The sequence below is a fragment of the Ranitomeya variabilis genome, chromosome 4 (assembly GCF_051348905.1).
Source record: "Ranitomeya variabilis isolate aRanVar5 chromosome 4, aRanVar5.hap1, whole genome shotgun sequence".
Lineage (NCBI taxonomy): Eukaryota > Metazoa > Chordata > Amphibia > Anura > Dendrobatidae > Ranitomeya > Ranitomeya variabilis.
Window position 1 is genome coordinate 638471883 of NC_135235.1, and position 26824 is coordinate 638498706.

The window sequence follows — 26824 nt, forward strand, 5'->3', positions numbered from 1 at the left end:
AATAGAAGAAACACTACCACAAGTAATAACGACCATTGATAAATTTAGTAAATTCTCCAATCTTTATATAAATTGGGACAAGTCTGCCCTGATGCCTCTATCTCATGCTCTGATACCTTGTCTCGAAAATCTCTCGTCACTACCTGTAGTCTCCAATTTCAAATATCTAGGAATCCATATGTCTCACTGTAGTCGGCTGGACTTACAACTTAACATTTATCCACTATTAGACCTGGTCAAATCTAAATTTATAACCTGGAGCAAACTCCCCCTCTCTGTTGCAGGCCGCATTTATCTAATTAAAATGATATTGCTTCCCAAACTTAATTACTGTTTCCAACATAGTGCCGTGCCAATACCCAAGTCTTTCTTTGCAAATTTGAACTCTCTAGTTACATCCTTTATATGGGGGAAGACCAGACCCAAACTTAAACTATCTACTTTACAGAGACCGAAAAAGGGGGGTGGAGCGGCCCTACCAGACTTTTATCTGTACCATCTTGCCAGGCAAGCTAAGGCAATAAGCAAATGGATGCCTAATAACTCCCTACCTAATTCAGAGAGTCATCTAATCCATTCTGCCCGGATTGATTGTCCATTGGGTTTTTTGGAAGTGGAGAAAGTCAGTGCTCCCCGTTTGCTGCCTTTACTTCGACTGGCGAGATTAATATGGAGACAAATTAAAAGAGTTATTAAATTTGCAGATATACGGTAATAGCCGAAATGCCACTGTGGAATAATAGTTGTTTCCCAGAACTATTGAATCACCCATCTACTGAGTTCTGGATCTCGTGTGGTGTTCTTTCGGTGGGTAATGTACATGACCAGGGGGTTTTTGTATCCTTAGAACAACTACGGAATACTTACAACATCCCAAGATCTCAATTCTTCCGTTATTTACAGCTAAGGTCAGCTTTCCAATCGCATATACGAAATGTGGGTGCAGGTCGAGCAATCTCATCTCTACCTCTGATAGGCATTCTCAACTCAAAGGGTCCTCAGGGACTCATTTCCTCTTTATATACGTGTTTATTATCCGTGGGAGATGGGTCTACTATTAACTCTATCAAAGGGAAGTGGGAGGGACTTCTTCCCGATATACTGGGAGAGGAATGGGAAGATATTCTAGAATCTCCAACTAAAGTTTCTCCTTCAGTTAATAACAGGATGACCCAGCTATATATTATTTATCAGACTTATTTGACCCCGACACGACTCTTTAAAATGGGTCGCCTCCACTCGTCAGATTGCTTACGATGTCATACACATGAAACAGATTTTATCCATGTGATATGGAGGTGCCTGGTAATTTTTCGCTATTGGAAAGAGGTCACGACATTATTAACATCTTTATTGTCAATCCCTGTCCCACTTGAGCCATTGACCTGCTTATTCGGGGTGTGGGATACAGAGGCCTGGGATCACCATACTGGGATCTTTCTTCGTGAGACGCTCTTCTTGGCACGGAAGGTACTGGCGTTAAGGTGGATGGGTGGTTCCTCCCCGTCTCTCAGAGCTTGGATTGACTTGGTGAACTCGGTCATTCCATATGAAAGAACACTGTACCAAAATAGAGGATGCCCAGGTAAATTCGAAACATTTTGGGTAGATGGAATTCCTCTTATCATACTCTGTAGTCTACACTGATTAGATACATACACAGGAGAGTGGGCTTGTGGTTTTGGGACATTGCTTGCGGAGCAGGATTTAAATCTGTTTTTTCCTTTTGGTGACTAACTATTACTGGTTAAAGTTGTTAAAGTTGTATAGTAGGTATTTTATAGGCACTAATGATTTAACATGCACAGTTTATTACCCCTATAAACCTTGGATATGATGATATTCTGCAATTATTTGTATTATGCGGTATTATTGATAATGATAAATGCAAATGTGTGCATTGTTTGTTTTATTCTGGAATTAATAAACGAATTAAAAAAAAAAAAGTGGAATAACACGTGATCAGAAAACTGGATATAAACATGGTACCGCCGAAAACGTAATCTTGTCCCGCAAAAAACAAGCTACCATACAGCATCATCAGCAAAAAAATAAAAAAGTTATAGCCCTCAGTATAAAGGGATGCAAAAATAAATATTTTTTCTATAAAATAGTTTTTATTGTATAAAAGCGCCAAAACATAAAAAAATGATATAAATGAGATATCGCTGTAATCGTACAGACCCGAAGAATAAAACTGCTTTATGAATTTTACCAAACGTGGAATGGTATAAACGCCCCCACAAAAGAAATTCATGAATAGCTGGTTTATGTTCATTCTGCCTAACAAAAATCGGAATAAAAAGCGATCAAAAAATGTAATGTGCCCAAAATTGGTACCAATAAAAACGTCAACTCGTCCCGCAAAAAACAAGACCTCACATGACTCTGTGGACCAAAATATGGAAAAATTATAGCTCTCAGAATGTGATAACGTAAACAATATTTTTTGCAATAAAAAGCGTCTTTTAGTGTGTGACAGCTGCCAAACACAAAACCCGCTATAAATAGTAAATCAAACCCCCCTTTATCACAGCCTTAGTTAGGGAAAAACAATTAAAAAATAATAATTATTTCCATTTTCCCATTAGGGTTAAGGTTGGGGCTAAAGTTAGGGTTGGGGCTAAAGTTAGGGTTGGGGCTAAAGTTAGGGTTAAAGTTAGGGTTCGGGTTGGGGCTAAAGTTAGGGTTGGGGCTGAAGTTAGGGATGGGGCTAAAGTTAGGGTTGGGGCTAGAGTTGGGGTTAGGGTTTGGATTACTTTTACGGTTGGGTTCAGGGTGTGTCAGGGTTAGGGGTATGGTTAGGGTTGGGATTAGGGGTGTGTTCGGATTAGGGGTGTGGTTAGGGTTGGGATTGGGGTTAGGGGTGTGTTGGGGTAGGGGTGTGGTTAGGTTTGGGATTAGGGTTGGGGGTGTGTTGGGGTTAGGGTTGGAGTTAGAATTGGGAGGTTTCCACTGTTTAGGCACACCAGGGGCTCTGCAAATGCGACATGACGTCTGATCTCAATTCCATACAATTCTGCGTTGTAAAAGTAAAACGTTGCTCCTTCTCTTCTGATCTCCGCCATGCGCCCAAACATTAGTTTACCCCCACATATGGGGTATCAGCGTACTCAGGACAAATTGGACAACAACTTTTGGGGTACAATTTCTCCTGCTACCCTTGAGAAAATACAAAACTAGGGGATAAAAATTTATTTTTGTGGAAAAGGTTTTTTTTATTTTCACGGCTCTGCGCTATAAACTTTAGTGAAACACTTCGGAGTTCACTGTTCTCACAAGACATAGATAAGTTCCTTGGGGGGTCTAGTTTCCAATATGGGGTCACTTGTGGGGGGGTTATACTGTTTAGGTACATCAGGAGCTCTGCAAACGCAACGTAACGCCCTCATACCATTCCGTCAAAATCTGCATTCATAAACGCCACTTCTTCCCTTCCAAGCTCTGCCATGTGCCCAAACAGTAGTTTTCTCCCACATATGGGGTATCAGCGTACTGAGGACAAATTGCACAACAACTTTTGGGGTCTAATTTCTCCAGATACCCTTTGGAAAATATAATATTGGGGGCTAAAAGATCATTTTTGTGGGAAAAAAAATAATTTTTTAATTTTCACAGCTCTACATTATAAACTTCTGTGAAGCACTTGGGGGATCAAAGTGCTCACCACACATCTAGATAAGTTCCTTAGGGGGTCTACTTTCCAAAATGGGGTCACTTTCGGGGGATTTCCACTGTTTAGGCACATCAGGGGCTCTCCAAACGAGACATGGCGTCTTCTCTCAATTCCAGCTAATTCTGCATTGAAAACTCAAAGGGCGCTACTTCCCTTCCGAGCTCTGCCATGCGCCCAAACAGTGGCTTACCTCCACATATGGGGTATCAGAGTACTCAGGACAAATTGCACAACAACGCTTGGTGTCCAATTTCTCCTGTTACCCTTGGGAAAATAAAAAATTGGGGGCGAAAAATTATTTTTGTGAAAAAAAATACGATTTTTTATTTTTACGGCTCTACATTATAAACTTCTGTGAAGCACTTGGGGGTTCAAAGAGCTCACCACATAGGGGATTTACTTTCCAAAATAATGTCACTTTTGGTGGGTTTCCATTGTTTAGGCACATCAGGGGCTCTCCAAATGAGACATGGCGTCCTATCTCAATTCCAGCCAATTTTGCATTGAAAAGTCAAATGGCGCTCCTTCCCTTCCGAGCTCTGCCATGCGCCCAAACAGTTGCATACCTCCACATATGGTGTATCTGTGCACTCAGGACAAATTGTACAATAACTTTTGTGGCGCAATTTCTCCTGATACTCTTGGTAAAATAAAACAAATTGGATCTGAACTAAATTCTTTGTGAAAAAAAAGTTAAATGTTCATTTTTTAAACATTCCATAAATTCCTGTGAAACACCTGAAGGGTTAATAAACTTTTTGAATGTGGGTTTGAGCACCTTGAGGGGTGCAGTTTTTAGAATGGTGTCACACTTGGTTATTTTCTATCATATAGACCCCTCAAAGTGACTTCAAATGTGATGTGGTACCTAAAAAAAAATGGTGTTGTAAAAATGAGAAATTGGTCAACTTTTAACCCTTATAACTCCCTAACAAAAAAAAATGTTGGTTCCAAAATTGTGCTGATGTACAGTAGACATGTGGGAAACGTTACTTATTAAGTATTTTGTGTGACATATATCTATGATTTAAAGGCATGACAATTCAAAATTGGAAAATTGCAACATTTTCAAAATTTTAGCAAAATTTCCATTTTTTTCACAAATAAACTTAAGTAATGTCAAGGTAATTTTACCACTACCATGAAGTACAATATGTCACGAGAAAACAATGTCAAAATCACCGGGATCTATTGAATCGTTCCAGAGTTATAACCTCATACAGGGACAGTGGTCTGAATTGCAAAAATTGGCCCGGTCATTAAAGGGAACCTGTCACCCCCCCCCAGGTGTTTTTAACTAAAAGAGCCACCTTGTGCAGCACTAATGCTGCATGCTGCCATGGTGGCTCTTTTAGTTCTGGTCCCTGCCAACGCTGCAATAATCGCTTTTATAATGTGCCCCTCATACCTAAATTTGTCAGGGGGGCATGTCTTTTCCCCCCTGACACAAAAGCCTCCCAGCCGTCACTAAGGGCCTCTGCACTCGGGGCGCCGCCTCCTCTTCCTTCACTAGTGACCCCGGCACCTGCGCTGTAAGGTTTTTTTCGAACATGCGCAGTTGTGCTGCCTTTCGAACTTACAGCGCAGGTGCCGGGGACGCTAATGAAGGAACAGGAAGCTGCAAACCACCCTTGGGGGTAAAGGGGTTAATGACTATGTCAATTTTTACAATTCTGAACACTGTCACTTTATGAGGTTATGACTCTGGAACACTTTAACGGATCCCGCTGATTCTGAGTCTGATTTTTTGTGACATATTGTATTTCCTATTAGTGGTAACATTTATTTGATATTGCTTGTGTTTATTTATGAAAAAAACGGAAATATGGCGAAAATGTTTAAAATTTAGCAATTTTCAAACTTTGAATTTTTATTCCCTTAATTCAGAAATACACAGTATTGCACACAAAATAGTTAATAAGTAACATTTCCCTGTCTACATATCTACATGAGCAGAATTTTGGAAACAAAATTTTTTTAGTTAGGAAGTTGTAAGGGTTAAAAGTTGACCAGCGATTTCTCATTTTTACAAAATTCATAAAACCATTTTTTAGGGACCATCTGACATTTAAAGTCACTTTGAGGGGTTACATGACAGAAAATACCCAAAAGTGACACCAATCTAAAAACTGCATCCCTCAAGGTGCTCAAAATCACATTTAAGAAGTTTATTAACCCTTTACGTGCTTCACAGGAACTGAAGCAATGTGGAAGGAAAAAAATAACATTCAACTTTTTTTTACAAACATTTTACTTCAGAACCATTTTTTTTATTTTTACAAGTGTAAAAAGAGAAAATGAGCCACAAAATTTGTTGTGCAATTTCTCCTGAATACGTCGATACCCCATTTGTGGGGTGAACCACTGTTTGGGCGCAAGGCACAGCTCGGAAGAAAAGAAGTGCCGTCTGACTTTATCAATGCAGAATTGGCTGGAATTGAGATCGGACGGTGTTGCATTTGGAGAGCCCCTGATGTGCCTAAACAGTGGAAACCCCCACAAGTGACACCATTTCGGAAACTGGACCCCTTAAGGAACTTATCTAGATGGGTGGTGAGCACTTTGAACCCCCAAGTGCTTCACAGAAGTTTATAACGTAGAGCCATGAAAATAAAAAATCGTATTTTTTCCACAAAAATTATTTTTCGCCCCCAAATTTTTATTTTCCCAAGGGTAACAGGAGAAACTAGACCCCCAATGTTGCTGTGCAATTTGTTCTGAGTACGCGATACACGTTATGTGGGGAAAAACCACTGTTTGGGTGCACAGCAGAGCTCGGAAGGGAAGGAGCGAAGTTTGACTTTTTCAATGGACGATTGGCTGGAATTGAGATAGGACACCATGTCGCGTTTGGAGAGCCCTTGATGTGCCTAAACAGTGGAAACCCCCCTGAAGTGACACCATTTTGGAAACTAGACCCTGATGAGCGAATATACTCAATGCTCGGGTGATCTCCGAGTATTTATGACTGATCGGAGATTTAGTTTTAATCTCTGCAGCTGAATGATTTGCAGCTATTAGACAGCTTGATTACATGTGGGGATTCCCTAGCAACCAGGCAACCCCCACATGTACTCAGGCTGGATAGTAGCTGTAAATCATTCAGCTGCAGAGAGGAAAACTAAAGCTCCGAGCACTTACAAATGCTCGGCGACCACCCGATCGTGATCGGAAAAACCTGGGCAACAAGTAAATTCGCTCATCACTAGTGGTGAGGACTTTGAACACCCAAGTGCTTCACAAAAGTTTATAACGTAGAGCCATGAAAATAAAAAATCTTATTTTTTCCACAAAAATTATCTTTTTGCCCCCAAAATTTTTATTTTCCCAAGGGTAACAGGAGAAATTAGACCCCAAATGTTGTTGTGCAATTTTTCCGGAGTACGCCGATACACGTTATGTGGGGAAAAACCACTGTTTGGGTGCACAGCAGAGCTCGGAAGGGAAGGAGCGCCGTTTGACTTTTTCAATGTAGAATTGGCTGTAATTGAGATCGGACACCATGTCACGTTCGTTTGGAGAGACCCTGATGTGCCTAAACAGTGGAAACCCCCCCACAAGTGACACCATTTTAGAAACTAGACCCCTTAAGGAACTTATCTAGCTGTGTGGTGAGTAGTGATGAGCGAATAAACTTAATGATCGGATGATCATGTACTCAGGCTGGATAGTAGCTGTAAATCATTCAGCTGCGGAAATTAAAATTAAAGCTCCGAGCACTTACAAATACTCGGAGACCACCCAAGCGTTCTTGGGGAAAACCCGGGCAACGAGTAAATTCGCTCATCACTAGTGGTGAGGACTTTGAACCCCCAAGTGCTTCACAGAAGTTTATAACGCAGAGTCGTGAAAATAAAAAATCTTTTTTTCCCTCAAAAATGATTTTTTAGCTGGCAATTTTTTATTTTCATAAGGGTAATTGGAGAAATTAGACCCAAAATGTTGTTGTCCGGTTTGTCATGAGTAAGCCGATACTCAATATATGGCGGGGACCACTGATTGGGCGCATGGCAGAGCTCGGACGGGATGGAGCGCCGTTTTGGAATGCAGACTTTGATAGAATGTCTGCGGGCATCCTGTTGCATTTGCAGAGCACCTGATGTGCCTAAACAGTAGAAACCCCCGTAAGTTCCCCAATTTTGGAAACTAGACCCCAAAAGGAACTTATCTAGATGTGTTGTGTGAACTTTAAACCCCCAAATGTTTCACTAAAGTTTATAGCGCAGAGCCGTGAAAATAAAAAATTCCACAAAAATGATATTTTTACCCCACACTTTTTTATTTTCCCAAGGGTAACAGGAGAAACTGGACTTCAAAAGCTGTTGTCCAATTTGTCCTGAGTACACTGATATCACATATGCTGGAGAAAACTACTGTTTGGGCACACGTTGGGGCTCAGAAGGGAAGTAGTGATGTTTTGGAATGCAGACTTTGATAGAATCGTCTGTGGGCATAATGTTGCGTTTGCAGAACTCTTGATGTGCCTAAACAGTAGTAACCCTTCACAAGTGAACCCATTTTGGAAACTAGACCCCACCATGGAGCTTATTTAGATGTGTGCTGAGCCCATTGAACACCAAAGTGCTTCACAGAAGTTTATAACGCAGAGCCGTGAAAATAAAAAAATCATTTTTTTCCACAAAAATGATTTTTTAGCCCACAATTTTTCATTTTCCCAAGGGTAACAGGAGAAATTGAACCCCAAAAGTTGTTGTCCGATTTGTCCTGAGTACGCTGATGCCACATATGTGGGGGTAAACCACTGTTTGGGCACACAGCAGAGCTCAGAAGCGAGGGAGCACCATTTGACTTTTTGAACGCAAAATTTGCTGGAATCCATCGTGGCGCCATGTTGCGTTTGGAAACCCCTGATGTACCTAAACAGTGGAAACCCCCCAATTCTAACCCCAACACACCCCTAACCCTAATCCCAACCCTAACCATAACCTTAATCACAACCCTAACCCTAATCACAACCCTAACCCCAACACACCCCTAACTGTAATCACAACCCTAATCTAACTTAACCCTAATAAAAACCCTAACCCCAACACACCCCTAACCGTAATCACAACCCTAACCCTAATCCCAACACACCCCTAACCCGAATCCCAACCCTAACCACAAACGTAACCCTAATCCCAACCATAACTCTCATCCAACTAATCCCAACCCTAACCCTAATCTCAACCCTAACCCTTATCCGAACTCTAATTCCAACCTTAACCCTAATCCCAACTCTAACCCTAACTTTAGCCCCAATCCTAGGGGTATGTTTTCACAGTTCGTAATCTCTGCGCTTTGGACGCAGCGGTTACCGAGCTCTGCCCAAAGCGCCGCGCCCTATTGCACGTACAGTGATTCTGGATGTGTTCATTGAACACATCCTGAATCACCACGTCATATTCATAGACAATGTTATTTATCTTGTGGAGACGGAGCGTCTACGCAAATGAATAGACATGCTGCGATCTGGAAAGATACGCCGCATGTCTGGTTACGCAGAGCCGCTGGATGCGGCCCTGCACGCATAGTGGAGATGGGATTTCATAAAATCCCCTCCACTATGCCGTAACATCTGGACGCTGCAGCTGTACGCAGTGTCCAATCCGTAGCAAATCCTGAACTAATCCTTAATGTGTAAACATACCTAGGTTTGGAAACATACTAGGTACACTAAATGCTAAAACTGACCTGCCATCATGATTCTCCAGGTCACTATGAGCTCATAAACACCAAACAAGTCTAGGTTCTTTTTTATCTAAGTGGTGAAAAAAAATTCCAAACTTTGTTAAAAAAAAAAAGCGCCATTTTTACGTAGTGTTTCTATTTTTCATGATCTTGGGTCGCGTGAGGGCTTTGTTTTGCGCACTGATTTTTTGATCGCCCATTATTGCATTTTAATGCAATGTGGTGGCGACCAAAAAGCATATTTCTGGCCTTTTGACTTTTTTCATCGCTATGCCGTTTAGCGATCAGGTTAATCCTTTTTTTATTCATTGATCAGGCGATTCTGAACTCGACCATAACAAATAGAAGCTACCATAACCCGATCTGCTCTGCTACATGCAGGCGCTGATCAGATCACCTGCATGTAGCAGAATACCTCAGTTGCTATGAGTGCTGACCACTGGATGGCGCTCATAGCAATTCGGCAGTGACAACCACAGAGGGGGTCACCGATGGGCAGATTTCCGACACGATTGCAGGAAATTTATGTTAAATGTCACTGTCATCGTTTGACAGCAGCATTTAATGGGTTAACAGCCGTGGGGGATCACGATTTCTCCCACGGCTGTTAGCTGCCATGTCAGCTGTTCAAAACAGCTGACATGTACCGGAAAAAGTGCGATCTTACAGCCAGAGACCACACCAAACTGGGGTAGGCGTCCACTAACAGATAAATCCTTCATTGGTAGTTAAGGGGTTAAATTAGACCATTGCTTTTTTCTGCTCTTACATAAAATAAAATATTGGAATATTATGTTAAGATGTATGAATTAAAATGTACTTTGTTCGTGGAACAGCCCCTTTGTTTCTATATTAAAAAGTTCATTGTTATCTATATATATAAGAGGCATCATGATTACTCGCTAATCCTGCCCCCTGCACAGTAGCTCCGCCCCCTACATCACCACACACAATCCCGCCCCCACATTACCACACAATCCCGCCCCCCACCACATTAACACACAATCCCGCCCCCACCACATTACCACACACAATCCCGACCCCCATCACCACATATACCCGCCCCCACATCACCATACACAACCCTGCCCCCCCACCACACATAATCCCGCCCCCCACATCACCACACATAATCCCACCCCCTCAACACATCACCACACATAATCCCGCCGCCCAACACATCACAACACATAATCCCGCCCCCCACATTGCCACACATAATCCCGCCCCCAGGACATTACCACATAATCCTGCCCCCATCACATTACCACACATAATCCCGCCCCTCACATTACCACATAATCCCACCCCCATCACATTACCACACATAATACCGCCCCCCACCCAATATAATCCCGCCCCCTCACCACATATAATCTCGCCCCCCACCACATATAATCCCGCCCCCCACCACATCACCACACATAATCCCGCCCCCCCACATCACCACACATAATCCCGCCCCCCACATCATTACACATAATCCCGCCCCCACCACATTACCACACATAATCCCGCCCCCCCACCACACATAATCCCAGCCCCTAACACATCACCACACATAATCCCAACCCCCACCACATAATCCCGCCCCTCCACCTCATCACCACACGATACCGCCCCACATCACCACACATAATCCCGCCCCCCACATCACCACACATAATCCCGCCCCCTCACCACACATAATCCAGCCCCCCACAACATCACCACATAATCCCACCCCCAACACATCACCACACATAATCACGCCCCCCCACCCCATTAACACACATAATCCTGGCCCCCCACCACATCACTACACATAATCCCGTCCCCCACCACATCACCACACATAATCCCGCCCCCACCACATAACCACACATAATCCAGCTCCCACATTACCACACATAATCCTGCCCCCCACATTACCACACATAATCCCACCCCCCACCACATAATCCCGCCCGCCCACATCACCACATATAATCCTGCCCCCTCACCACATATAATCCCGCCCCCCACATTACCACACATAATCCCACTCCCCCAACACATCACCACATAATCCCGCCCCCCAAGACATCACCACACATAATCCCGCCCCCCATACCATTACCACACATAATCCCGCACCCCACATTACCACACATAATCCCGCCCCCTCCCTACATTACCATAGATAATCCCGCTCCCCACCACATCACCACACATAATTCCGCCCCCCACCACACATAATCCCTCCCCTCAATACATCACCACACATAATCCCGCCCCCACCACATCACCACAGATAATCTCGCCCCCCACATTTCCACACATAATCCCACCCCCCACGTTACCACACATTACCACACGAGGCTCCGTCCCCACACGAGGCTCCGTCCCCCCACATTACCATACGAGGCTCCGTCCTCACACATTACCATACGAGGCTCCGTCCTCACACATTAACACACGAGGCTCTGTCCCTCCACATTACCACACGAGTCTTCGTCCCCACACATTACCACAAGAGGCTCCGTCCTCACACATTACCACACGAGGCTGTGTCCCCACACATTACCACACGAGGCTGTCCCCACACATTACAACAAGAGGCTCCGTTCCCACACATTACCACACGAGGCTCCGTCCCCTCACATTACCACACGAGGCTCTGTCCCCACACATTACCACACGAGGCTCCGCCCCTCCACATTTCCACATGCAGCACTTCCTTTCTATGTAATTCAACCACTTCAGCTAAGGTAAACATACATTTAATTGCATCCGAATTCTCCAAAACAAAATGAGCCAAGAAGAGTCGCCAGGTCCATCTCACAGGCCGCAGGAAAATCCGGACAGCGATGCAGTAGCTGATTGACAACAACATCGACTAAATTGTAGGATTGGTTATCAAAAACGAACACCTGAGCAGATTGATAAGGACAGAGAGAGATATTATTGTTATTAACTTCATTTTAAGTTAATTTACCACCTGCGTAAGCGCTATTGAATGTTGTCATTATTTACTTTAGTTTAATCACCAGCAGCGTTAATTAGATAGCAATGAGCGTGCCGAGCGTTAGCTGGCTGGAAAAAGCTAGTATTTGATAAGGAAAAGCTTCAGCAATTGTGCTATTTTTTTTCTAAAAATATATCGAGGTTGACCAAGCTTTTAATTTTGGCCCTTTGTATTTGAGTTTGACATCCTAGTTAACCATTTTGCTAATTCAATATAAGCTTCCTTTTTTTGCTCCACCACAAAAGTGAGCTGTTGAATCAATTACAAGATTGTGAATACTCAGCCATGCAATTCCCAATACCAACCCAGCAGGCAAATTATCCAAAACATAGCAGGAGATGGACTCAAAGTGAAGTGTTCCCACTTTGTGTCCTGAATCAATGAAGTTGACAGCAGACCCACAATCAAAGAAAGATACTGCTGATAATATATGGTTTTAGAAAAGGAGTACCACGCTCAACAGTACTTTATCTGAGGAGTAAAAAGGTACCTGAAATTCTGGATGACCTCCTCAACAATCATCCAGACTTAGGCATTTTCTCGACGTCATGTTTCCTTGAGGGCATATCGAGCAGTCTTTGAGAAAATATCCAGCATGACCACATTAGAGGCAAAATATAGGATCGGTCCAACAGCTGGCAGCTCCAGCTTCGACCTCAGGTAGGTAGACTGATTTGGGGGAAATGACCAAAACCTCCTGTCACTCATAACACCTCTGCCAAATCTTGTGATCGAACCAAATGGCATGTCATGGAAGTCATGGACTTCCCCTAGGAACAAGGTGGAGTATGCAGAGCCAGAGATTCCTTCAGTGTATCTGAAAGGCCACAGTGAAACGGACACCTGAGAGCTGCACCATTCAGAACTTTAGAGGACCATTGCCGGAATTCGGTACTACAGGGTGGGCCATTTATATGGATACACCTAAATAAAAGGGGAATGGTTGGTGATATCAACTTCCTGTTTGTGGCACATTAGTATATGGTAGGGGGAAAACTTTTCAAGATGGGTGGTGACCATGGTGGTCATTTTGGATCCAACTTTATTTTTTTCAGTGGGAAGAGGGTCATGTAACACATCAAACTTATTGAGAATTTCACAAGAAAAACAATGATGTACTTGGTATTAACGTAACTTTATTCTTTCATGAGTTATTTACAAGTTTATGACCACTTCTAAAATGTGCTCAAAGTGCTGCCCATTGTGTTGGATTGTCAATGCAACCCTCTTGTCCCACTCTTAACACTCTGACAGCAACACCGAAGAAGAAATGCTAGCACAGGCTTCCAGTATCTGTTGTTTCTGCTGGATCCAAAATGGCCAAGTTCAAAATGGCCACCATCCATCTTGAAAAGTTTTTCCCCTTCCATATACTAATGTGCCACAAACAGGAAGTTGATATCATCAACCATTCCCATTTTATTTAGGTGTATCCATATAAATGGCCCACCCTGTACAGTCAGGTTCATGATCTTTGCCTTCGCAACAAGGATTATGTCAAGTTCATCGTAGATTAACCCAAGGCGTAAAAAAAGCATCAAAAGATGCCGTTCTGTGGTTTGGGAGGACGAAGAAAATGCCCAAATCTGGAGACCCCCTTGCAGTAAGGACATAATTATTCCCACCCACTAGGACTTATTCTCTGATGAGTAGGGTTGCAGGGTAAAAAATAGTTCTCACTGAACACCCAAAACAGGTCTTTCTTCCCTGAAAATTTGTCAGGAAAGGCCACTACTGTTAAGGGAGAAACCAATTGCATATGAGAGGATACTGACATCACAGCCACTGCCAGTAGTGGAGAGCAATGTGAAGTTTTCATCAAACTAATTATCTGACACTCCAACTAATATTATGACTCAACACTCTGGTATTATTTGGCCAGATCCTGCATCATCTGTGTTAGGTTTTCCACTTGGTCACAGAGCATGTGAACACGTTCCATACACTGTAATGTGACGCTAATCACTACTCAAGGACAAGCCCTTAGGCTGTGTATTAAAAACCAGGAGGGTACATCACAGACAGAGGGGTGAAATAAAGGCATAGTCATGTCACAGTCTGGAGTACTGGATCAGAATTCCAAGAAGGTAGCGGAGTATGAAAAAGAGCAAGGCAAATGCAAGGTCAGAAGCAAATCGAAGGTCGAGCAACAAAGATCAGAATACAAGATAAGGAGCACAGACCACACACACCTGTTGAGCAAAGCTACATTTGGCAGTGCTGGCTAAATAGTACTCATAACAAGGGGCACATGACCTGATGGGTGGACCTGATTGGATGGCTAAATTGTCACTCAAGACACTGACAGTCATCACGTCCTGTCCTAGATTGGATGACAGAACTCTCATTCACTGCATCCAGACACAGACAGGCAGAATCATGACAGTACCTCCTCTTTTAGGGGGGGGGGTGCCATTAGACCCCCAGGTTTCCCAGGAAACTTACGACGGAAGGCTCTGACCAGACCGAATGAACCTGAACCCAAGACCATCCTTGGGTCCATATCCCCTCCAATCAACAAGATATTGGAGTCTCTTACCCTCTGAGAATCTATGATCCTCTGCACCTCATACTCCAAACCTCCATTGACATAAACTGGTGGAGGCTGAGAAGAGGCAAACAGCACTGATGGGACAAACTCCTTCAACAGGGACACTGATAGACAGAATCGTGACAAATGTATTATCAAAATGTTCCTTAGACGTTATGACTCATATTATCTAACAGGAGAAAATCAAATTGCATAAGTAACATTTCACTGGCGAGAAGAAACGGCTTGTACATAGTTTTCTTTTTTTTGTGGCAACATACTGATCCCAAACATGGACAATAATAAAACAAGACAGAAGAAGAATTGAAGCCTTTGAATTGTGGTGCTAGAGAAGGATGTTATCGATATTTTATATAAATCCAGCGGCACTTTTTCCATTTTTATATTCACTTGCTGAAGCTGACAAGGTTTCTCTGCAGATTTCAGGACTGCTCAACATATATATGGAACTGGTAATGGTGAGAAATTATTTTAAAGTTTGCACTTTATTAACCTTCAGTTAGTCGTGTCAAAATATTTACACTATTATTTGCGTTGGGTTCATGGGACCTCAGCTTTCATATTGAAAAAAAACCCCAATAAATTAAAGAAGATTTTTTACTTTATTTAGGAACTTAAGGTACAACATCTTAGCTAAATGAAAAATAACATTTTTAGTAATCAACAAAATGTAAGCATCTACTTATATACTATGAAATAAGCAAGTCATTATTTGGCACAAGAATCACATCTTTTTATGGTGCTCATTGCACATACATTTTTTTGCAATTATCACATCTGGTTTTATTTTTTTCCACATACAGTTGACATCGACTTACTTCCAGAAAAGAAGGCTCGGTGTCATCATTGAGTCGTCTTTTCAGGAAACATGGTCATTTCTAAATTAATGCTTTCATACTTTTATGAGCTCTTACAAATTATGTCGAAAAAATAGTTTCAGAAATTCTTTTGGAGTAATTTTAGTCTTATTACTCATGTTATAAATAAATAATATAAGCATTTATAGCTGATATATTGAAGATATAAGAAAATATGACCATTGGCCATCTCTTATTGTTTCGTACAACGTTTTAAGTTTCTCACAGTTTCACATTTGTATCAATGCCACCCTGGGTTTTATTGCAAAAGTCTATTATTTCCAGCTTCTTCTTATCACGTCACATATAACTTTATCATGATGTACAGTGGACAGTATGGTGGCTCAGTAGTTAGCACTGCAGCCTTGTCACCCTATGGTCCTGGGTTCAAATCCAACCAAGGACAACGCCTCTCAATCAGCCAAAATGAGCCTCCACTTTTCACTGACGAGGGGCAGTACCCCGAAACACAGTGTATGCAAATTGAGATTGTGGTTTGGCTATTATCCTAAGTCATGTGACAAGGCTCGTTAAAGGGTCGACATTGACTTGTAGGATTGCTACCTTCCAATAGGTGGCACTAAAGTTCTAGTTCTCTTCCTCTCTGAAGAGACAATCGGCATAATTAGCATATTTCCCAGAGGAGCATTGCATCTTTAAGTCTCCTCACCTCGACATGCTTAACATGTCACTTCTTCACAAGGAGAAATTATACTTTATGTAAAGCACTATGGAATAAATGGAATTATAGGGTATGTGCACACGATGCGGAAAACACTGCGGATCCGCAGCAGTTTCCCATGAGTTTACATTACAATGTAAACCTATGGGAAACAAAAAACGCTGTGCACATGCTGCGGAAAAAAACGCGCGGAAACGCAGCGGTTTACATTCCCACAGCATGTCACTTCTTTCTGCGGATTCCGCAGCGGTTTTACAGCTGCTCCTATAGAAAACCGCAGTTGTAAAACCGCAGTGAAATCCGCGGTAAATCCGCAGCAAAAATGCAGCGTTTTTGCCCTGCAGATTTATCAATATATGTGTGCACATACCCATATAAGTGAGTAAAATAAATACTAGAAATGCCTTGGGATTTTTTTTGCTGTAGCACGTGTAGATGATGCAGCGTCAATAAGGACTAGGAAGCTACCAAATCAGACTGTTAACTGCCTTCCATACTTGTGGAAATATGACAAAAACAAATTTGATTGGGGTCCAATTGACTCCACGCGACTAAAGGTTAAATAGTACAAAGAAATATTCAATATTTTATAGAAATTAGGATTGTACTTACTTTATAGAACAAATGGTCATTGGTAATTATATACATTTTCTATTAATTATTTAGTGTTTTAAGTTGCTTTCCCTTTCTCTTGTAGAAAAGTGACTTTACTTGATAATAACTTGTAATTTTTGTGTTACATGGTAACAATGGTGTGAGTTATTTTATATATAACAAGATCGAATTTCTGGGTAAAACATTTCCCACATTCTGAACGTGAAAATGGCTTCTCTCCTTTGTGAGTTTTTTTTTTCAAACTCTTTTTATTAGTTTAAAACAATACATATCAAACCAGTAACATGTCATAGAATCCATGTCAAGTTGTCTTTTCCATTCTGTTCAATATGACATTATCAAAACAATAAACTCATCCAAACTCTACCTACGTTTGGAAATATACTAGGTACACTAAATGCTAAAACTGACCTGCCATTATGAATCTCCAGGTCATTATGAGCTCATAAACACCAAACAAGTCTAGGTTCTTTTTTATCTAAGTGGTGAAAAAAATTCCAAACTTTTGTTTTAAAAAAAAACATTCCACCATTTTTCTGTAGTGTTTCCATTTTTCGTGATCTTTGGTCGCGTGAGGGCTTTGTTTTGCGCACTGAGCTGACATATTTAACCCCTTCATGACCTTGCAATTTTCCGTTTTTCCTTGTTCGTTTTTCACTCCCCTCATTCCCAGAGCCATAACTTTTTTATTTTTCCGTCAATTTGGCCATGTGAGGGCTTATTTATTTGCGGGACGAGTTGTACTTTTGAACGACATCATTGGTTTTACCATGTCGTGTACTAGAAAACGGGAAAAAAATTCCAAGTGCGGTGAAATTGCAAAAAAAGTGCAGTCCCAAATTTGTATTTTGTTTGGCTTTTTTGCTAGGTTCACTAAATGCTAAAACTGACCTACCATTATGATTCTCCAGGTCAGTACGAGTTCATAGACACCTAACATGACTAGGTTATTTGTTATCTAAGTGGTGAAAAAAAATTCCAAACTTTGCTAAAAAAAAAAAAAGCACCGCCGGAGCCCACATCAAAGCGGGGCTTCTGACCTCGGACGTACTATCCCATCCGAGGTCAGAAAGGGGTTAATGATACCATTTTCATGCAGATACAATCTTTTGATTGCACAGTATTGCATTTCAGTATTTGCAATGTGGCGGCGACCAAAAAGCATATTTCTAGCATCTTGACTTTTTTCATCAAAACAATAAACTCATTCAAACTCTACTTATTCTGCAATATCCCCCCCCCCCCTCTTCTCTTTGTGCATCCATAAAAATCTAGAGTTTATGGAATCGGGTAATGTCCATCAATACATTTAAGGAGATACCATCTGGTGTCCTTCAACTGGACTCTCAGTTTATCTTTGATAGCTGGTGATAATGTAGGAATAAGAAAAGACCAAGTCGTGAGAAACTTCCCCGTTAGTCTCTCTCTGTTTGTTAATGTTTCCAACCAATCCATTTTGAATGGGAACATTATTTTTGTCTGTATTAGTGATTGGGATGGTATATTAGGGTTCAACCAATGGTGTATTATGTTCTTCCTAATTGCCGAAGCCCATATTACCAAAATTGCTTTTATATGATTGTGCAGAGTGCTGAGATTCCCCCAACATATTGAAGATTTCCCATTGCTGTGTAAGTGGGAATGTAATATGACAGGTAGTCTCTAAATCTACATATATATATAGTGATCAGCGAGTGTGCTCGTTACTCAAGATTTCCGAGCATGCTCGGGTGATCTGAGTATTTTGGGTGTGCTCGGAGATTTGGTTTGTGTCGCCGCAGCTGCATAATTTGCGGCTGCTAGACAGCCTGAACACATGTGGAGATTCCCTAACAAACAGGCAATCCCCCACATGTATTCAGGCTGTCTAGCAGCAGCAAATCATTGTAACATCCCTGCCGTCATAACTGCATGGCTTCCCATCTCCCCTCTTACTTACCACTCTGGGCCATGCTGTGAGTTCTGTCTTCTGCTGGCTCCATGATGTGGGCCTCATGTCCTTGCTTGCTGCATGCTTCCTGGCTGTATGCTTAGGGCCGTGACCCCGGCACTTCCTGTTTTTTGTACAGACTGTGTGCACCTTCCAAAGGTGTCCCCAGCAAATCGCAAAGAGGCATCAGGTACTTAAGGCATCTCCAGCCCTAGGGGGATACCTGAGCAATGTACTTTCTCAGTTAGTGTTTTGCTGCTGAGTTGCCAGGTCCTATCTTGCTGTGTCTCTCATTTCAGCCACCCAGAGGGACTTCGTACCCTGGCCTGTACCTGTGTCTCTTGTTTCAGCCACCTGGGGGACTTTATACCCTGGTCTGAATCCTTGTTTCTGTGCCTTGTCCCATATCTGACCCTGTCTGAACTAAGTCCTATAACTGTGTCAGTTTGTATCCCTGTCTGTAGCATTTTCTATCCTGCTGTTTCCTTGTGTTGACTCCTTCTAATCTTTGCTCCGCAACCTGTGGCTCTGCTCCGCAACCTGCAGCTTTGCTCCGCAACCTGCGGCTCTACCCTTAGCTACGCAACCTGTGGCTCTGCTCTTCGCTCCGCAACCTACGACTCTGCTCTCTGCTGCGCATCCTGCGGTTCTATTCTGCTCCGCCTAATGCGGTTCTGCTCTGCTCCACCTACTGCGCTTCTGCTTTGCTCCTTCGGTTCTGCACTGCTCCACCTCCTGTGGTTCTGCTCTGCCTCCTGCAGTTCTGCTCTACTCAGCCTCCCGTGGTTCTCCTTCTTGAGTCTGTACTGGTTCCTGCCTGCTTCCTTATCCTACTCATTCCTACCTGTGTTTTTGTGTCCCTCCAGTCTGAACGGATTCCTATCTGATCCCTATTCAAACCTGCCTATGCTCCTGTCCTACTCGAACCTGTTCCAGTTACGATTGCCGTTCCCGCCTGCCTGCCTTGAGTGCCAGTCATGCCCGCCTGCCTAGAGTGCCAGCCTTCCTGCCAGAGTGCCTGTCCATACTAGCTCGCACCTGTCACTAGGGTTTTGTCCTTCAGTGGGATCAGCTGACACAGCCAGACAAAGCCCTGGAGTGGCACCTGGCAGCGATCTGCCACACAAGCCTGAATTCACCATCAGAGGCTCCAGTGAACATCAAGGTAGCTGCTTAGTCATGCCCCTTCCACGGTAGTCTAGTTTGTGGCACAGTGGGGCCACATTCCCACGCTCACGCCACCCAGTCAGGGCACGAGCAAAACAATCATGTAGCTGAAGCGACAAACTAAATCTCTGAGCACACCCACAATACTCGGAGATCAACCGAGCATGCTCGGAAATCTCAAGTAACGAGCATACTCGCTCATCACTATATGTATCCTAAGCCATAGATCTTGTATTCCTGGACAACTCCACAGGCGATGGATGATGTCTGTGTTGTGTGTTCCACATTTTGAGCATGTATACACTATTGTAGGTGAAATTTTGTCCTGCATTGACGGAGTGATGTATGCCCTTTGGATAATCAATAAAGCCATGTCCGTGTAACTACTATAGGGAATACATTTCTTCTGTGACATCGTAGCATCCAAATTACCCATCTAGAAGGCCGGGTGTCTCTCCCCTCCCAAGACCAAAGCTGACGTAGTATGGAATATATTTTGCTCGTTGAAGCATTCTGCAATCTTGAGGTTTTAAGAAAGACCTCCACGTTATTCATCTGAGCTGTGTCTTTCTTACTTCTAGTATATTTTTGGGCTAGGCTACGTGCCTGAAGGAAGAGGAATGGCCGGAGTCTAAAAAAAGGAAAGCGCTGTGTTATTGTTTCAAAAAATAATAGGGAGAAATTCTGATCCAACATGTCAGCCTGCATAGCCTGTTGAAGAAACGTAAACAACTTAATATATCCCTGTTTTGATAAGGTTACATAATGTACAGGTGGGCAATTATTCATAAATTTAGGATTGCTTAGAAAAGGTTGAAAGGGAGATAGATCACCTGTCCCTCCACAGATTTTCTCCCTCTCCTCCCTGTCAAAATAGTTTGCCACAAAACCAAATGTTCTCTAATATCATCAGGGAGCTCATCGTTACCAAGTTGGATCAGAGAGGTTAGTGACACCTGAGGGCTCAACTGTTTCTCCAATTGTACATTGGCAAAATGGGAGGCCCCGCAAATCCAATGCACAATGTACGTAAAGTTAGCTACCAGATTGTATATTCCAATATCCAGAAAATTAATTCCTCCCTCTCTTCTGGGCAATTGTAGATTGAGCAATCTTATACGCGTTCTCACCCCATATGAACCCTCTAAATACTGCATTTAATTGTTTAATATCTGGTTGTGACAATAACAGCGGAATAGCTTGGAATAAGTATAGCAACTTTGGAAAGATGACCATTTTAATCAAACAGCATCTACATGAACTTTGTGAGTTTTTTGATGCGAAACAAGATTTGATTTCCTTTTAAAACATTTCCCACATTCTGAACATGAAAATGGCTTTTCTCCTGTGTGAGTTCTCTCATGTACAACAAGACGTGATTTATGTATAAAACATTTCCCACATTCTGAACATGAAAATGACTTTTCCCCTGTGTGAGATCTCTGATGCGAAACAAGATTTGATTTCCATTTAAAACATTTCCCACATTCTGAACATGAAAATGGCTTTTGCCCAGTGTGAGTTCTCTGATGTACAACAAGACGTGATTTATCTATAAAACATTTCCCACATTCTGAACATGAAAATGGCTTTTCCCCCGTGTGAGTTCTCTGATGTGTAACAAGAAATGATTTCTTTATAAAACATTTCCCACATTCTGAACATGAAAATGGCTTTTCCCCTGTGTGACTTCTCTGATGTACAACAAGACGTGATTTATCTATAAAACATTTCCCACATTCTGAACATGAAAATGGCTTTTGCCCTGTGTGAGTTTTCTGATGTGTAACAAGATAGCATTTACGTAAAAAACATTTCCCACATTCTGAACATGAAAATGGCTTTTCCCCAGTGTGAGTTCTCTGATGTATAACAAGATGTGATTTATCTATAAAACATTTCCCACATTCTGAACATGAAAATGGCTTTTCCCCAGTGTGAGTTCTCTGATGTTTAACAAGATATGGTTTCTTTATAAAACATTTCCTACATTCTGAACATGAAAATGGCTTTTCCCCAGTGTGAGTTCTCTGATGTATAACAAGATGTGATTTATTTGTAAAACATTTCCCACATTCTGAACATGAAAATGGCTTTTGCCCAGTGTGAGTTCTCTGATGTTTAACAAGATATGATTTCTCTATAAAACATTTCCCACATTCTGAACATGAAAATGGCTTTTCCCCAGTGTGATTTCTCTGATGTATAACAAGATGTGATTTATCTATAAAACATTTCCCACATTCTGAACATGAAAATGGCTTTTGCCCAGTGTGAGTTCTCTGATGTTTAACAAGATGTGATTTATTTATAAAAAATTTCCCACATTCTGAGCATGAAAATGGCTTTTCACCAGTGTGAGTTCTCTGATGTTTAACAAGATATGATTTGTCTATAAAACATTTCCCACATTCTGAACATGAAAATGGCTTTTCCCCAGTGTGATTTCTCTGATGTATAACAAGATGTGATTTATCTATAAAACATTTCCCACATTCTGAGCATGAAAATGGCTTTTCCCCAGTGTGAGTTCTCTGGTGTTTAACAAGATGGCATTTATGTAAGGGCTGTCCCACACGTCCAGATAATTCCGGTACCGGAATAAATCGGTACCGGAGTTATCCGTGTCCGTGTGCCTGGGAACTCACGGAGGCCATACGAGCGGGACACGTGTGCCGCCCGTATGGCGAGTGGGTACCACACGGAGCGTGTGGTACCCACTCTGCATGGTGCTGAAGCTGCGATTCATATCCTCTCTGCAGTAACGTTTGCTGCAGAGAAAATATGAAGAATAGTGTTAAAAATAAAGATTTAGGTGTCCGCCGCCCCCCCACCCCCTGTGCGCCCCCCCGCTGGTCAGAAAATACTCACCCGGATCCCCCGTCGGCAGTCGCTCCTTCCTGGTCTGGCCGCGGCTTACTGTATGCGGTCACGTGGGGCCGCTCATTTACACTCATGAATAGGCGGCTCCGCCCCTATTGGAGGTGGAGCCACATATTCATGAGTGTAATCGGCCGCATACAGTAGAGAAGCCGCGGCCAGACCAGGAAGGAGCGACTGCCGACGGGGGACCCGGGTAAGTATTTTCCGACCAGCGGGGGGGCGGACAGGGGGTGGGGGGGCGGCGGACACATGGATCTTTATTTTAAACACTATCATTCATATTTTCTCTGTAGCAAACGGTGCTACAGGGAAGATATGAATGGCGGCTTCAGCACCATGTGGGGGGGACAGCGCTTACTGTAGCGCTGTCTCCGGCACGCCACACGGACCCCAGACGGAGAATGTCCGTGTGAGGTCCGTGTTTTACACGGACCCATTGACTCTATTGGGTCCGTGTAATCCGTGCGCTCCCACGAACACTGACATGTCTCCGTGTTTGGCACACGGAGACACGGTCCGCACACGGTCCGCACAAAATCAATGACATCTGAACAGATGCATTGATTTTTATGGGTCTACGTGTGTCAGTGTCTCCGGTACGGGAGGAAACTGTCACCTCACGTACCGGAGCCACTGACGTGTGAAACCGGCCTAAAAAACATTTCCCACATTCTGAACATGAAAATGGCTTTTCCCCAGTGTGAGTTCTCTGGTGTTTAACAAGATGGCATTTATGTAAAAAACATTTCCCACAATCTGAACATGAAAATGGCTTCTCCCCTGTGTGAGGTTTTTGATGTGAAACAAGATCTGATTTCCTTTTAAAATATTTCCCACATTTTAAACATGAAAATAGCTTCTTCCCTGATTGACTTCTCTGATGTGAAAGAAATCTTGATTTAGTATTGTAACATTTCTCAGATTGTGAACATGAAAATGGTTTCTCCCCTGTATGAGCTACTTCATGTTCATCAGTACTTTTGTGCTTTTTGTTTTCCATATTTTCTTTTGATGAAGTAGAAGAAAGGACCCGTTTAAAAGGATTAGATGATAGCTTTTTCCTAAGAAGGGCTTGAGGTATATCTGGCATAATTACATGGTCTTCATATGTATCTGATGTGATACCTTGATCCCCTGCTGCAAAATCTGAAAATATCAGATGTTCCTCTGAGCTCCTAGTACCGTTATCTGCCAAGAATAAAATTATTATTTGTCAATAACACTCCATTGAAATTATATTAATATTTATATTATCTATATAGACTGACTAAGACAGGATACTAATACCCAAGGACTACTAGATTATGATGTTAGGCCACCAGGTTGTGCTTTTTCAATATTTTCACATCTCTGTTGAAGCTGTATTCTCTGTAGGTTCTGGTTTCACTTCACCTGTCACCAATCATTTGCAGTTCCATGGTAAATGGACCCTCATAAATTTAACTGCAAGTCAGTGCTAATAGATAATGTTCATCTCTCATACACTCCCTGACAGGTATATACATGCATCTAGCACAGAAGTGTGGTCATGTAAAAATAAGCCACGGCTTTTATGCAAGTGTAGGTTTTGCATTTTTGTTATAAAAAGAAACTAAGCGATAGTTACAAGGTATGAGAAGTTTTTTATACTATTTTATATGTAATGGAACTCAACAGAAAGCATTGCATTCCATCATGAATATGGGAGCACTGGGGATCTGAAAATGAATTTGCAGCAGTGTCCTCTGTAATCCATGATTGACAGTTGTTGGTTCTTTCAAAGATCACCTAACTTAAAGGCTACGGACACCTTTGTGCACAACAAATAGGTAACCACATATGTGACTAAGCCTATGTGGTAATAAAGTTCCACATATCTGTTTTTGCATGGAGCTGTCCTGCTCATCAGAAACCTTCATAGCTGTTTTTTCACCTATTCCACATTCAAACTTTTTCCTCTCGGGATGTTTCTCCAGCTCTGTTCACATGATATGTTTTGATTTCTCATGAACTAGCACAGCACGTTACCCCTCCACCTTCTTCAATTTCTATGGCTGTTTACCACAACCAAGCACACTTACTGCCAGGCAGGTAAATGATTTCTCCGTCACTCTTCCCCTCTCCATGGGACATATTCACACTATGAAGTTATCCACCGTAAAAATATTGGCGCCTGGTGGTTCAGGAGGAAAAAATGTCAACATACAATATTCTGATTCAGTTAATGAACCAGGATATTCTGGATGACATGCGAGTACGATCTGGAAATGCAGACCCATTCCCTTGAATGGGCAAATTCAATCAAGCGGATCAAACACAGACATGTATCCATTTTTCCATTTTTTGCCAGACAACTTTGGAGTGTGTTCACACCCGAGTTTCTGAGTTTTGACTGTTCTTTTCAGGAAAATGGAATTTATGTCCAAAATAGATGTGTTGCACAACTGAAGCAAACAGAAGCCGAGTGGGCCTGTTAATTGTGGTCCGTCTGGGTTCCTTTATTATTGTTTATAATATGTGTTCTTTTTTAGAATGGAAATCAAAGTTCTGAGTGATAAGCTTTTTTTGCCGTTAAAAAATATATATTTTGAATGTAAACAAAAGTGTCATTTTTATTCACACCATTTACCGATCACCATAAATCACTATATTGTACATTGTACATGTTGTTACAATTACAGGGACACAACATATGTCCATATTTACTGTGATGATTTTGTATGACTTTTGAAAATTATTCTATAGTTAGAAATCTCTGGTGATTACTTTTCAGCACTTATAATGTTCTGGCGAGATATCTGTATACAACGTTATATTATGCATGTAAAGAAGAATGCTTTTGAGTTTTTTAGGCTGAGAAAATTTTCCAGAACAGTACAGCCTGTGGCTCCCTAGTAATGTTTCTACCTTCCATATCGGGGGTCTTGAGTTCAGATTCCCGGCGCTGACAAACTTCAAAAGTATATAAAGAGACATCCACTGAGTGCCCTGTATTAAACAGGACTGTGAATACAGAAGTATCTCTTCTGCTTCAAAAGAGGCAAAAACAAAAGGACCTAAAAAGGTTAAGTGCCTGACATTTCATGGTTCCAAAAGAGGGCCATGATTATAGAGCTATAACTGAAAAAAATCACTACTAGAAGTAAAAGAGTGAAATAAAAACCATCAATATCTTTTATCACATACATAAAATATAAAGTAAAAAAATGGATCAAGTGTAATGTAAAAAAAAATCACTAGATGCAAGAGGGAAGATGTCAGAATGTAAGAATATGATAGCACAAAAACGAGGAAGGGAACCAAAATCTGTTTAACCCCTTTAGACGTACTATCCCGTCGAGGTGGGGTGGGCCCGTATGACCACCGACAGGATAGTATGTCATATGTGATCGGCCGCGCTCACGGGGGGAGCGCGGCCGATCGCGGCCGGGTCTCAGCTGACTATCGCAGCTGACATCCGGCACTATGTGCCAGGAGCGGTCACGGACCACCCCAGGCACACTGCGATCAAACATGATCGCAGTGTTCCGGCGGTATAGGGAAGCATCGCGCAGGGAGGGGGCTCCCTGCATGCTTCCCTGAGACCCCCGGATCCAAAATGGCCGCGGCATCCGGGTCCTGCAGGGAGGTGGCTTCACAGTGCATGCTCAGAGCAGGCGCCGGGAAGCCTCCAGGAGCTCTGCACGTCAGATCGCCGATCTGACACAGTGCACAGAAAAGTGTCAGATCGCCGATCTTACACTATAACATGATGCCCCCTGGGGCAATGTTATAGTGTTAAAAAAATATATATTCATATGTGTAAAA

General features: G+C 42.3%; 2 protein-coding genes across 4 annotated transcripts in view; both read right to left on the bottom strand.

The window, feature by feature from the left end:
* Positions 1 to 26824, bottom strand: part of LOC143767203 (uncharacterized) — a 684359-nt gene that overhangs the window by 186727 nt on the left and 470808 nt on the right. The gene's annotated exons all lie outside the window — the stretch shown is intronic.
* On the bottom strand, positions 18835 to 25150 carry LOC143767033 (uncharacterized). Its single transcript, XM_077255053.1, has 3 exons — positions 25099 to 25150; positions 23812 to 24226; positions 18835 to 22744 (listed from the first exon to the last, which is right to left on the bottom strand). Exons 1-3 carry the CDS (start codon positions 25148 to 25150, stop codon positions 21397 to 21399), a joined length of 1815 nt encoding a protein of 604 aa, XP_077111168.1. The 3' UTR covers positions 18835 to 21396.